This window comes from Salvelinus fontinalis, chromosome 12, assembly GCF_029448725.1.
Source record: "Salvelinus fontinalis isolate EN_2023a chromosome 12, ASM2944872v1, whole genome shotgun sequence".
Classification (NCBI taxonomy): domain Eukaryota; kingdom Metazoa; phylum Chordata; class Actinopteri; order Salmoniformes; family Salmonidae; genus Salvelinus; species Salvelinus fontinalis.
This window is the reverse complement of record NC_074676.1, coordinates 44601327-44615293: the sequence shown is the minus strand read 5'-3', so window position 1 is coordinate 44615293 and position 13967 is coordinate 44601327. Positions and strand designations below refer to the sequence as shown.

The 13967-nt window shown below is 41.1% G+C and overlaps 1 protein-coding gene across 1 annotated transcript in view; it reads left to right on the top strand.

Annotated features, from left to right (window-relative positions):
* Nucleotides 1-12377, top strand: part of nmur1a (neuromedin U receptor 1a) — a 40373-nt gene extending 27996 nt beyond the window's left edge. Inside the window, exons 3-4 of the mRNA XM_055940925.1 lie at nucleotides 7126-9924; nucleotides 11746-12377. Of these exons, the coding sequence (XP_055796900.1) occupies nucleotides 7126-7487 (362 nt within the window). The 3' untranslated portion in view covers nucleotides 7488-9924; nucleotides 11746-12377. The remainder of the gene's footprint in view (nucleotides 1-7125; nucleotides 9925-11745) is intronic.
* Nucleotides 12378-13967: the final 1590 nt, after the last annotated feature.

Sequence of the window (13967 nt, the reverse complement as noted above, 5' to 3'; positions counted from 1 at the left end):
CTAAATAAATAAATACTAAACACTCCCCTGGACTAAATAAATAAATACTAAACCCTCCCCTGGACTAAATAAATAAATACTAAACGCTCCCCTGGACTAAATAAATACTAAACCCTCCTGTAACGTCCTGACCAGAGTTCTTATGTGTTTTGCTTGTTTAGTGTTGGTCAGGATGTGAGCTGGGTGGGAATTCTATGTTGTGTGTCTAGTTCGTCTGTTTCTGTGTTCAGCCTAATATGGTTCTCAATCAGAGACAGCTTTCAATCGTTGTCCCTGATTGAGAATCATATATAGGTGGCTTGTTTTGTGTTGGGGATTGTGGGTGGTTGTTTCCTGCCTCTGTGTTTGTGTTCTGCACCGGATAGGACTGTCTCGGTTTTCACGTTTGTTATTTTGTAGTTTGTATAGTGTTCACGTTATTGTCATTCTTTATTAAACATGTTGAACACTAACTGCGCTGCATTTTGGTCCTCTCCTCCATCCCAGGAAGAAAGCTGTTACACCTCCCTTGGACTAAATCAATAAATACTAAACCCTCCCCTGGACTAAATAAATACATACTAAACCCTCCCCTGGACTAAATAAATACTAAACGATCCCCTGGACTAAATAAATAAATACTAAACCTTCCCCTGGACTAAATAAATAAATACTAAATGCTCCCCTGGACTAAATAAATAAATATTAAATTCTTCCCTGGACTAAATAAATACTAAACGCTCCCCTTGACTGAAATGGAAAAAAACCATGACCCTCGCCTACTTTCCTCTGCGTAATAATTGTGTACATTTCAACCGCTGCCTTATTGATTTGGACACTTCGAAACTGTGTTTTGACATTGGGATATTTATCAAAAGTTATTGTCAACGGAAAGCAGCGATAGCATCATTTTCAACTTATGTTTTAGCAATTGTAAGAAATACCATTTAAAATAACACAAGCATATTGCTATTACATTGTTATAACTAACTTCGTTCTAAGCAGGGTTTCTCACACACCCAGAGACAGATGGCTGACACAGAACATTCAGAAACACTGATAAGAAAAGGGTGCAGACACACACACATACTCAAGGACAGAGGGCTGACTACGCACACACAAAATCTCCTGTTTTAGCTGAACATTTTGATAACAAGGAACTTTGGTTGCAAGACTCAGAAGGATGACGTCCAGCTCATCAGGACCAATCTGAGAAGACAACAACCTGTCCAGAACCAACCAAAGGACCAGAACTTCCAGACTCAACCTACTTTCTGTCCTGTATAAAATGACTATGTATTTCTGTTATCTGGGCTCTGTCTGCAGGTTCATTACGAGCTGAATGAACGAGTCCATGCATGTTTGTATCAGATATCTTTACCTCTGAATAAAACTGCTTTTTATTATACGAATATCCACCCTGTCCAGAGTCTCTACTTCGTCTCAGTTCTCCAGTAAACTTGTGTCATCAACACAATATAAATGGAACTTCCAATATTAAATTCCAAATAGTATTCTACTTATTTAGGTAAAAACTGCTGAATGAGTCCAAAAAGGTGGTGTTATTGATTGATTTTAATGATCTACCCGAAATCATGAAAACGGGGTGGACTTGGGCACATATATTTAGCGATAACAAACAAGAAAACATTTATCACCTGCTATAACAATACAGTGACTCAAAAACAATATACAAACTGCTATACCTTAGCTAGCTAGCTAAGCTGACAGGAAAAATGTAGCTAACAGTACTTCCATAGCTAGCGCAAAAATAAGTGCAAAAAATGCTACACCATGACAAAAATTTGAAAAAAACATTGACAACTTCATCAGGAAACAAATATTGTATTAAAGTTCTAGCATTCACACACAGCGAAGGATAAAACAGTGAGAATAATAATTCTAGAAAACCGAAGATTATCTGCACAGCCACAGGCGGCAAGCTGAACTTGGGATTTAGGTTAATTAACACTGGAGCTGGTGCTAGCTGTGACGTACTTCATTAGTCAAAGGACAGACTTCTTTCAGGTAAATAAAACAGATAAAAAAACTGTTGTTTCTGTTCAATGAAAATGATTCAAGTTTTTATATCACATGTACAGTGAAATGCCATTCTTGCAAACCCAACAATGCAATAATCAATAACAATGTATTACTAGAAAAAAACACGAGAAATAATAATAAGAAATATGAAATACGCAATCAAATAAGTAAGTCAGCAAGTAAGCAAGCATACTATCTACAGGAAATATTTAAAAAGTCAGCTCCAATACCATATTTACATGTGCAGAGATACTGGAGTGATGGAGGTAGATATGTACAGGGTGTGTAGAGTCAGTATAAATGTATGTGATTGGGTGTGCGGCTGTATGGAGTCAGTATAAATGTATGTGATTGGGTGTGTGGTTGTGTAGAGTCAGTATAAATGTATGTGCATATTATGTATAAGTGAGCAGATTATGCAGTGAGTGTTTGTGTGTGTGTTGGAGTGAAAGTGTGTGTGTGTGTGTGTGTGTGTGTGTGTGTGTGTGTGTGTGTGTGTGTGTGTGTGTGTGTGTGTGTGTGTGTGTGTGTGTGTGTGTGTTGGAGTGACTGTGAGTGTGTAGGGCCCTGTGAGCGTGCATAGAGGTAAATAAAGATACAGGGTAAGCTCGGTCTGTGTAGCTAATTTGTTAGCTATTTATCAGTCATTATTACTTGGGGATAGAAGCTGTTCAAGAGCCTGTTGGTGTCAGACTTGATGCACCGGTACCGCTTGCTGTGTGGCAGCAGAGAAAATAGTCTATGGTTTGGGTGGTTGAGGTCTTTGACGATTTTCTGGGCCTTCTAGTCACGCCGCCTGATATAGAGGTCCTGGTAGGTAGGGATCTCGGCCGCAATAATGTACAATTACCCTCTGTAGTGCCTTGCGTTCGGAGGCTGAGCAGTTGCCGTACCAGGCAGTGATGCAAACAGTCAGGATGCTCTCGATGTTGCAGCTCTAGAACCTTTTGAGGATCTGAGGACCCATGCAAAATCTTTTTAGTTTCCTGAGGCTTTGTCATTCCCTCTTCACGACTGTCTTGGTGTGTTTGGACCATTCTAGTTTGTTGGTGATGTGGACACCAAGGAACTTGAAGCTCTCAACCTGCTCCACTACAGCCCCGTCGATGAGAATGGGGGCGTGCTCGGTCATCCTTTTCCTGTAGTCCACAATCATCTATTTTGTCTTGATTGCGTTGAGGAATAGGTTCTTATTCTGGTACCACCCGGCCAGGTCTCTGACCTCCTCCCTATAGGCTGTCTCGTCGTTGTCAGTGATCAGGCCTACCACTGTTGTGTTGTCTGCAAACTTAATTATGGTGTTGGAGTCGTGCCTGAGCATGCAGTCATGGGTGAATAGGGAGTACAGAACAGGACTGAGCACGCACCCCTGAGGGGCTCCAGTGTTGAGGATCAGTGTGGCAGATGTCCGGGAACAGCTGATGCTCTCATGCATGCCTCAGTGTTGCTTGCCTCGAAGCGAGCATAGAAGTGATTCAGCTCTTCTGGTAGGCTCGCGGCTGTGCTTCCCTTTTGTAGTCTGTAATAGTTTGCAAGCCCTGCCACATCCGGTGAGCGTAGAAGCCGGTGTAGTACGATTCAATCTTAGCTCTGTATTGGCGCTTTGCCTGTTTGATGGTTCGTCTGAGGACGCAGCGGGATTTCTTATAAGCGCCCAGGTTAGTGTCCCGCTCCTTGAAGGCGGCAGCTCTACCCTTTAGCTCAGTGCGAATGTTGCCTGTAATCCATGGTTTCTGGTTGGGGCCTGTACGTACAGTCACTGTGGGGATGACGTCATCGATGCACTTATTTATGAAGCCAGTGACTGATGTGGTGTACTCCTCAATGCCATCGGAGGAATCCAGGAACATATTCTGTGCTAGCAAGTCCTTTCGGTTACTGGCCCAACGCTCTGACCACTAGGCTACCTGCCGACTCTTTTCCTCTCATGTATGCTAAGTCATCTTGGAAAACAAATCAGTCAGTATCTAACTATTTCTGTTGATATTGTACATTGTTTCTATATCTATTTTGAAGCAGCTCTTCTGCATACCTCAGCGACCTTTGTATGGCCTTGTGATCAAATACAATTTATTTTTAAAAACTTTTTTTTTTTTTTAAGACCTAGAAGACAACCAGGTGTCCCAAACTAATCAATTACCTTAATTGACCAATCAATCACAAGGGAGGAGTAAAAACCCAGCAGACACTTGGTCCCCCAGGAATTGAGTTTTACACCCCTGCCTTACACATACAATACTACAGCCACATAGAGAGCACAGGAATAGTATCTCGTCGATAAATGGGGTAGGTAGCCAAGAGCATTGGGCAAGTAACCAAAATGTTGCTGGTTCAAATCCCTGAGCTGTTCTACCGTTGAGCAGTTAACCCCCAACAACAATTGTCACCTTCACCTTATTCATAGGAGTTGAGTTAAATATGGAAGACACATTTCGGTTGAATGCATTCAGTTGTGCAACCGACTAGTGTAATAAATACTAGGTATCCCCTTTCCCCAGTTCGAATCCCGGGTCTGACGGGAAAAATCTGGCACGAAGTCAGCATGCAAACCGAAGAGTTGCTGTTATCAAATCCTAGATGCCATTGCCTGCTGTTGTGCCTTTGAGCAAGTCACTTAACCCCCCACAACAGATATACTGAAACACTGGAACCGTCGCGCAATGATCATACCACGCTCAAAGTCGCTTAGTGTCACTTGTTTTGCCCATTCTAACGTTCAATCGAACAGTAACTGAATGCCTTAATGCCTGTCTGCCTGCTTCATATAGCAAGCTACAGTCACGTGACCCATTGTCTGTAGGAGTGAACCTGTTTGTTATTATCTCACTCTATCATTGCGATATAGTCTATCCCTCTTATTTAGCTGGGAGGTACTTGGGTGTAAGTCTGCCGCAGATAGATAGTTATAATTTAGCGGTGTACTCCAAGGCTTCACCCAGACTCCCAACTTGGTATTTAATGCATAAATTCATTACGAGTGGATCTTCTCATAAATAATCCCTGAGACACTCTGTGTTTACCAAGACCATAAATTACACTGAGGTACAGTCAATAATAGAGTAACCGGAGTTTAAAAAAAATACATATCTGTTCACATACAGTACCAGTCAAAAGTTTGGACACACCTACTCATTCCAGGGGTTTTCTTTATTTTTTACTATTTTCTACAATGTAGAATAATAGTGAAGACGTCAAAACTATGAAATAACACATATGGAATTTTATTTTACTAGGCAAGTCAGTTAAGAACAAATTCTTATTTTACAATGACGGCCTACCCCGGCCAAACCAACCCCTAACCCAGACGACGCTGGGCCAATTATGTGCCGCCCTATGGGACTCCCGATCACAGCCAGTTATGATGCAGCCCCGGATCGAAACAGGCTCTGTTGTGACACCTCTAGAACTGCGATGCAGTGCCTTAGACCGCTGTGCCACTCGGGATTACAGACTCCTGATTAAATCTACAGGGGTTATTAAACTAGTTGCACCGTAGTGCTCAAATCGAATCAAAGTTTATTGGTCGAGCACACAGATTTGCCGATGTTATCACAGGTGCAGCGAAGTGCTTGTTTCTAGCTCCAACAGTGCAGTAACATCTAACAACTGTATGTATTGCTACACAGTCGTCAGAGCAAAATAGTGGGTGATCTAGAGTAACAGTCAAAGGTTTAGACACACCTACTCATTCAAAGGTTTCTTTATTTTTACTGTTTTCTACATTGTAGAATAATATTGAAGACATCAAAACTATGAAATAACACATATGGAATCATGTAGTAACCAAACAAGTGTTAAACAAATCAAATTAAATGTTATATTTTAGATTCTTCAAAGTAGCCACACTTTGCCTTGATGACAGCTTTGCACACTCTTGGCATTCTCTCAAACCAGCATCATGAGGAATGCTTTTCCAACAGTATTGAAGGAGTTCCCACATATGCTGAGCACTTGTTGGCTGCATTTCCTTCACTTTGCAATCCAACTCAGGTCAGGTGATTGTGGAGGCCAGGTAATCTGATGCAGCACTCCATCACTCTCCATCCTGGTTAAATAGCTCTTACACAGCCTGGAGGTGTGTTTTTGGTAATTGTTCTGTTGAAAAACAAACGATAGTCCTACTAAGCGCAAACCTGATGGGAGGGCGTATCGCTGCAGAATGCCAGCAAAGCACCTCACACCATCACACCACCTCCATGTTTCACGGTGGGAACCACACATGCGGAGATCATCCGTTCACCTACTCTGCGTCTCACAAAGACACGGCGGTTGGAAACAAAAATCTCAAATTTGGACTCGTCAGACCAAAGGACAGATTTCCACCAGTCTAATGTCCATTACTTGTGTTTCTTGGCCCAAGAAAGTCTCTTCTTCTTATTGGTGTCCTTTAGTAGTGGCTTCTTTGCAACAATTCGACCATGAAGGCCTGATTCACTCAGTCTCTGAACAGTTGATGTTGAGATGTGTCTGTTACTTGAACTCTGTGAAGCATTTATTTGGACTGCAATTTCTGAGGCTGGTAACTAATGAACTTCTCCTCTGCAGCAGAAGTAACTGTGGGTCTTCCTTTCCTGTGGCGGTCCACATGAGAGCCAGTTTCATCATAGCACTTGATGTTTTTTTCGACTGCACTTGAAACTTTCAAAGTTCTTAAAATTGTTCAGATTATCTGACCTTCATGTCTTGAAGTAATGATGCACTGTCATTTTTCTCTGCTTATTTGAGCTGTTCTGGCCATAATATGGACTTGATCTTTTACCAAATAGGGCTATCTTCTGTATACCACCCCTACCTTGTGACAACACAACTGATTGGCTCAAACGCATTAAGAAGGAATGAAATTCCACAAATTAACTTCTAATAAGGCACACCTGCTAATTGAAATGCATTCCAGATGACTACCTCATGAAGCTGGTTGAGAGAATGCCAAGAGTGTGCAAAGCTGTCATCAAGACAAAGGGTGGCTATTTGGAAGAATCTCAAATATAAAATATATTTTGATTTGTTTAACACTTTTTTGGTTACTACATGATTCCATATGTGTTATTTCATAGTGTTGATGTCAATACAATATGAAAATAATAAGAATCTCTCTCTCTCTAGTTGTTCTGGTGGTGGTTTTTGGAATCTGCTGGGCTCCGTTCCACACCGACAGACTCATGTGGAGCTTCATCGACGAGTGGACCAGCATCCAGCTGGAGGTGTACAAGTACGTCCACGTGGTCTCTGGCGTCTTCTTCTACCTCAGCTCGGCCGTCAACCCGATCCTCTACAACCTCATGTCCACCCGCTTCCGAGAGATGTTCAAGGAAGTGATGTGTCATCGGCCACGGCACCCCGTGCCCAGGAAGCAGTCACTCAGTGTTACCCGGGTAACACTCCGCAGCATTCTCAGTGAGGCCACGCCCATTAATGGCATTGCGGGCCTACATGAAGACAAGGAGCATGAGACCACCTTTCCTTGAATGGACTTCCTAGGAGAGGAGGGAGCTTAATACACAAAACTGATCCGATGGACGATGATTCTGGGATGATCGAGATGTATTGTTATAAGGGATTTTAAGGATCTAAGCATGTGCTTATCCAATCTATGTTATTGCACGCTTTGGTCACCAAACCACAGTAGAATTCTCCTGTCACTAAACTCCCTAAACACAAGAAGAAAAAAAATAATTAAAACCTGATGCTTTGACGTATTATTTGAGCAATGCTATGAAAAAGATATCTCAGGAGATACAGACAAATCGATATTTCTCATCTAGAAGACATTGGTAGATTCTGCATCACTGCTTTTGCACTCCTGTTTAGCAGTTCATGTTCAACAGCACACAAACTTTTGAACATCCAGTCTCAAGAGATGGCTAAAAAGCTGATTTTCCTTACAGCTCAGATTGAAAACCAGGCAGAGATGCCCTGTCAAAAGCTCCTTCAAAGATGATGTCCGACGTGGTTGTTTGACGAATGTATATAGTTCTCAAATCACTGAGTGGTTTACAATGGTGCAAAGGATTCGCAGTACGTACTGAATAGAACTTGAGATGGCAGCTTCAAATCAAATTTCATTTGTCACATGCGTCTAGTGAAATGTAACATCTACACCTGCTTTCTGAGCATAATAATACATATCTTGGTATTAAAAAAGTGAACCTGTACTGGAGTACAGGTTAAAAAACAACAACAATTGCTTCAAAATAGATGTAGCTGCACCGTCAACTGCATATTTTCAGAAATGTATGTCATTGCACGAGCCGTTGGATATTGCCAGTGAATTTGGCGCCTCCCTTCAAGAGAGTTTGTCACATTATTAACAGAGGTATCCTGCTGCAGATTGGCATTTTGAAAAAGTAGCTTTTAAATTCCCAGACACTGTATGTCTCCATCAACAATCTGGTGAATGATCTCTGATGATCTGTTTCACTAATGTGAAACGTACAATCATGACCGCGACTATGTACAAAAATAATGTATAGATTCACAGTAGATAAACACATATTTAACAATTCTATGTATTCATAAAAAAAATAAAAAAAACACCAGGAACATTTTAATCTGAATCTCTAATCAAGGACTGATTTAGACCTGGGACACCAGCTGGGTGCAATTAATTATTAGTAAGTAAGAGTATATAGCCTTGCACGAGCCTTGGGTTGTGAGAGCCAGAACGGTTCATAATTATCAGGTAGAACAGAAAACCAGCGGTACTCCACACCTGGCTCGGATCTAAATACCACTGGTCTAGACAGATGAAAACGATACACTGTCTGGAACCGCCAAAATGATGGAGAATCATTAGGACGTAAGAGCACTGACATAATGCGAATGGGGAAAGTTCATCTTTATAGCCGAGGGCATTTGGCTTCAGGAAATAAAGGAACTCGTGCTAATTCCAAAATCAAACTGAATTGTTTTAACTTTTTGTACCATCATAATTATTTTATTATTTTGGCCTTTACATTTACATTTTTGGACATTAAAGTAGACACACTTATTCAGAGTGACTTAGTCAGTGCATTGACTTATGACTTTGATTTGCCTTTATCTGAAACTATTAATTCCAAGTCATAACTCTTAAAGGTATTTTGTTAACGAAGTCCTTTATCTACTTTCCCAGAGTCAGACGAACTCATGGATACAATGTTTATGTCTCTGCATCCAGTATGAAGGAAGTTAGAGACAGCTTTGCGAGCAAATGATAACTAGCGTTAGCACAATGACAGGAAGTCTATGGTACAGCAAGCTAGCAGTTACCATAGACTTCCAGTCATTGCTCCAATGCTAGTTAGCAGTTGTGCTAATGCTAGTTAGCAATTTCCTTCAAACTGCATGCAGAGATATAAAAAAAAGGTATCTACAAGTTCAAGACTCTGGAGAAATAGATAAAGGGCTTCATTGCCAAAATCCTGAAGTATCCCTTCAAGAGTTTAAGCTTCAGATGAATATGAATCTTCTTTCCAGTCAAGTCAGTGTGTTGTTGTGATTCTGGACGGCCAGATGACAAGAAAGTGGGGACTCGTAGGTAGGTCGTTTCAGCTAGTTTTATCTTGTTCTTGATACCATGTCTTGTTTTGAGTTGTTTTGACTGATGTCACTTCTATGCTAACGTTGCAAAAAAATTGCTAGCTAACTGTAACAGTGTATTTCAGAGACAACAAGTGCTCATTGTGCAACTTAAATATTGGAGACAAAATATAGTTTACACGTTGTCAACAATCTAAGACAACCCTGTCTGTTTTGCACCATAGTTGCACACGTGTTGTTTTTGTTACTAAACAATCAATATTTCTATTAAGGAGTAGACTACTCCACTAAAGGCATGTATTTATTTACCTTTATTTAACTTAACTTAACTTTATTTAGTTAAGAACAAAATCTTATTTACAATGACAGCCTGGTTAACAGTGGGTTAAGTCTAGGATCAGCGTGGCGCTAGCGGCACACCCCCCCCCCCCCCCACTGAAAAACCAGTGCCGCGAAATTCAAAAAAAATATTTTTTTTAAATATTTAACTTTCACACATTAAAGTCCAATACAGCTAATGAAAGACACAGATCTTGTGAATCCAGTCAACATTTCCGATTTTTAAAATGTTTTACAGGGAAGACACAATATGTAAAGATGTACATCTATTACCTAAAAACACATTAGCATAATCCACCATCTTTTATTTGTCCACCAACACCAGTAGCCATCACCAATTCGGCTAAACTAAGATATTTATAGCCCCTAACCAACAAAAAAACTCATTAGATGACAGTCTGATAACATATTTATGGTATGGGATAGGTTTTGTTAGAAAAAAGTGCATATTTCAGGTATATGGCATAGTTTACAATTGCACCCACCGTCACAAATGGACTAGAATAATTACATTGAGCAACGTGTTTACCTAACTACTAATCATCAAACATTTCGTAAAAATACACAGCATACACGAATCGAAAGACACAGATCCTGTGAATACAGACAATATTTCAGATTTTCTAAGTGTCTTACAGCGAAAACACAATAAATCGTTATATTAGCTTAGCACATAGCAATTAGCAGCCCAGCATTGATTCTAGCCAAAGTGAGCGATAAAAGTCAACATCGCCAAAAGATATTAATTTTTTCACTAACCTTCTCAGAATTCTTCCGATGACACTCCTGTAACATCACATTACAACATGCATATACAGTTTGATCGAAAATGTTTATATTTAGCCACCAAAATCATGGTTAGACAATGTGAAATGTAGACAAGCTGGTAAAGAAAAAGTCCTTGCGCCACTTAGACAGTGATCTACTCTTATACATAAATACTCATAAACGTGACTAAAAAATATAGGGTGGACAGGGATTGATAGACAATTTAATTCTTAATACAATTGCGTTATTACATTTTTTTAATTTATCCTTACTTTTCAATACAGTTTGCGCCAAGCGAAGCTACGTCAAAAAACATGGCGTCCTAAGCCACTAAAATGTTTCGACAGAAACACGATTTATCATAATAAAAATGTCCTACCTTGAGCTGTTCTTCCATCAGTATCTTGGGCAAAGGATCCTTTCTTGGGAGAAATCGTCTTTTGGTGGAAAGCTGTCCTCTTGCCATGTGGAAATGTCAACTGCGTTCGGGATGAACTGAAAAGCATGCCCAACTTTTCACATCGTTGCAAAAATAAATGTCCCAAAATCGCACTAAACGGATATAAATTGCTATAAAACGCTTTAAATTAACTACCTTATGATGTTTTTAACTCCCATAACGAGTAGAAACATGACCCGAGTAATATTACCCCCTTCACTAATGCTTGGAAAAGGTGCGGGCCGGTGTCCTCTAGGCGCATGACGCAGCTCCAAAAGAATGACTAGCTTCAGGGTTTTTTCATTTGTGGGGCCTGTGAACGCGCAATCGACCCCATTGGAATCGTCATCACGTAAAGGCATCCAGGGGAAGACGTAAGAAGTGTCCGTATAGTCATAGCAACGACAGTGCCCTTTTAACTGACTTCAGAAGAGTGGCCAACATTTCTCAAATCTGACTCCATGTCAGGGAAATTGCTGTAGAATGGGCTCTGTTCCACTTAGAGACAAAATTTCAACTCCTATAGAAACTATAGACTGTTTTCTATCCAATAATAATAATAATATGCATATTGTACGATCAAGGATTTTGTGGGAAGCCGTTTCAAAAATTAGCCAAATTAGCATAAATAGTCTAAACAGCGCCCCCATCCCCAACAGGTTAACTGCCTTGTTCAGAAAGACAGATTTTCACATTGTCAACAGGGGATTCGATCTTGCAACCTTTCGGTTACTAGTCCAAGGCTCTAACCACTAGGCTACCTGCCGCCCCTGAATGTATACATTTTTAAAGTTAAGATGTACAGGATAGCAAATAACAATATTTATTTGTATTTTTTATTATCCTTGAAACGGGTATTGATTTTCTGAGAGTGTACACTGCCGAATGGGTGCTTCAACAGATCTGTGAAAAAAAACTGGCCTTCTGAAGATGTGCACTGAAGTCCTGTGGGGAAAACATCAACTCTTCTGAACGCAATTTCACCAAACAAACCTTTTATCGAGGTTGGCCTCATTGAACTGTAATCCCAGCAGCTGCTAATTTCCATCTACTCTTGGAGGTGATGTGTGAGCCAGGAATGTGTAAATCTGTCAGTTCTTCTGCAAGGAGCTGTCGTACCACCTCACGTTCTCATCCATCATCGCCCGAGCGACAACACGTGTGTCAGGCACAGTAAATGACCGTTTCGCTGCTCTGACAAAACATAGACTGTACATGCAAACAGGCAGTTACAGCTAACAAACTGATTCTTCCCTCTGACCACGCTATCTGATTTTGGGGGGGGGGGGGTGGGGGGGGGGGGGGGTGTACATTTTCACATTTCACAAACCAAAGGAGAGTGACCATCTGGTCAACAGTGGGTACAGACTGATCAACAATCGTGTACAGACTGGTCAACAGTGTGTACAGACTGATCAACAATCGTGTACAGACTGATCAACAATCGTGTACAGACTGATCAACAGTGGGTACAGACTGATCAACAATCGTGTACAGACTGATCAACAGTGGGTACAGACTGATCAACAATCGTGTACAGACTGGTCAACAGTGGGTACAGACTGATCAACAATCGTGTACAGACTGGTCAACAGTGGGTACAGACTGATCAACAATCGTGTACAGACTGATCAACAGTCGTGTACAGACTGATCAACAGTGGGTACAGACTGATCAACAGTGGGTACAGACTGATCAACAGTGGGTACAGACTGATCAACAGTGGGTACAGACTTATCAACAGTGGGTACAGACTGATCAACAGTGGGTACAGACTGATCAACAGTGTGTACAGACTGATCAACAGTGGGTACAGACTGATCAACAGTGGGTACAGACTGATCAACAGTGTGTACAGACTGATCAACAGTGTGTACAGACTGATCAACAGTGGGTACAGACTGATCAACAGTGTGTACAGACTGATCAACAGTCGTGTACAGACTGATCAACAGTGGGTACAGACTGATCAACAGTGTGTACAGACTGATCAACAGTGTGTACAGACTGATCAACAGTGGGTACAGACTGATCAACAGTGGGTACAGACTGATCAACAGTGGGTACAGACTGATCAACAGTGGGTACAGACTGATCAACAGTGTGTACAGACTGATCAACAGTGGGTACAGACTGATCAACAGTGGGTACAGACTGATCAACAGTGGGTACAGACTGATCAACAGTGGGTACAGACTGATCAACAGTGGGTACAGACTGATCAACAGTGGGTACAGACTGATCAACAGTGGGTACAGACTGATCAACAGTGGGTACAGACTGATCAACAGTGTGTACAGACTGATCAACAGTGGGTACAGACTGATCAACAGTGGGTACAGACTGATCAACAGTGGGTACAGACTGATCAACAGTGGGTACAGACTGATCAACAGTGGGTACAGACTGATCAACAGTGTGTGCTAAATGACTTAAATGTAATGTAAATGTACAGACTGATCAACAGTGTGTACAGACTGATCAACAGTGGGTACAGACTCTCACTGTGGAGATTTTGACTGAATGCAGCTGCATGATTCCAGCTCTTTGCTTCTTCTTCTTGTAAATGTATACCTGTGTGATTGTTTCAGTGCAGAAGAGTTTCCCCGGGGGGAAACGACTCTCCAGTGGAGCGGAGATTTGTGCTGTAGTGCCACTACTGTATAAAAAAGAGAGGAATATTGTACATTGGAAAACAATGGGTGAATTAAAAAAATATATATAAAAAAAATGCTTGTCTTTTTACCGGCACCTAAAATAGTCTACTGCTTGAGCACCTGTTCCTCTTATAAAATATTAGCTCAAAAGTGTTGTATAGCTCCTGCACCTAAATGTAAAAAGTACCCGCTGCCAAAATCAGTACGGGAATCTGTTTCAGTCC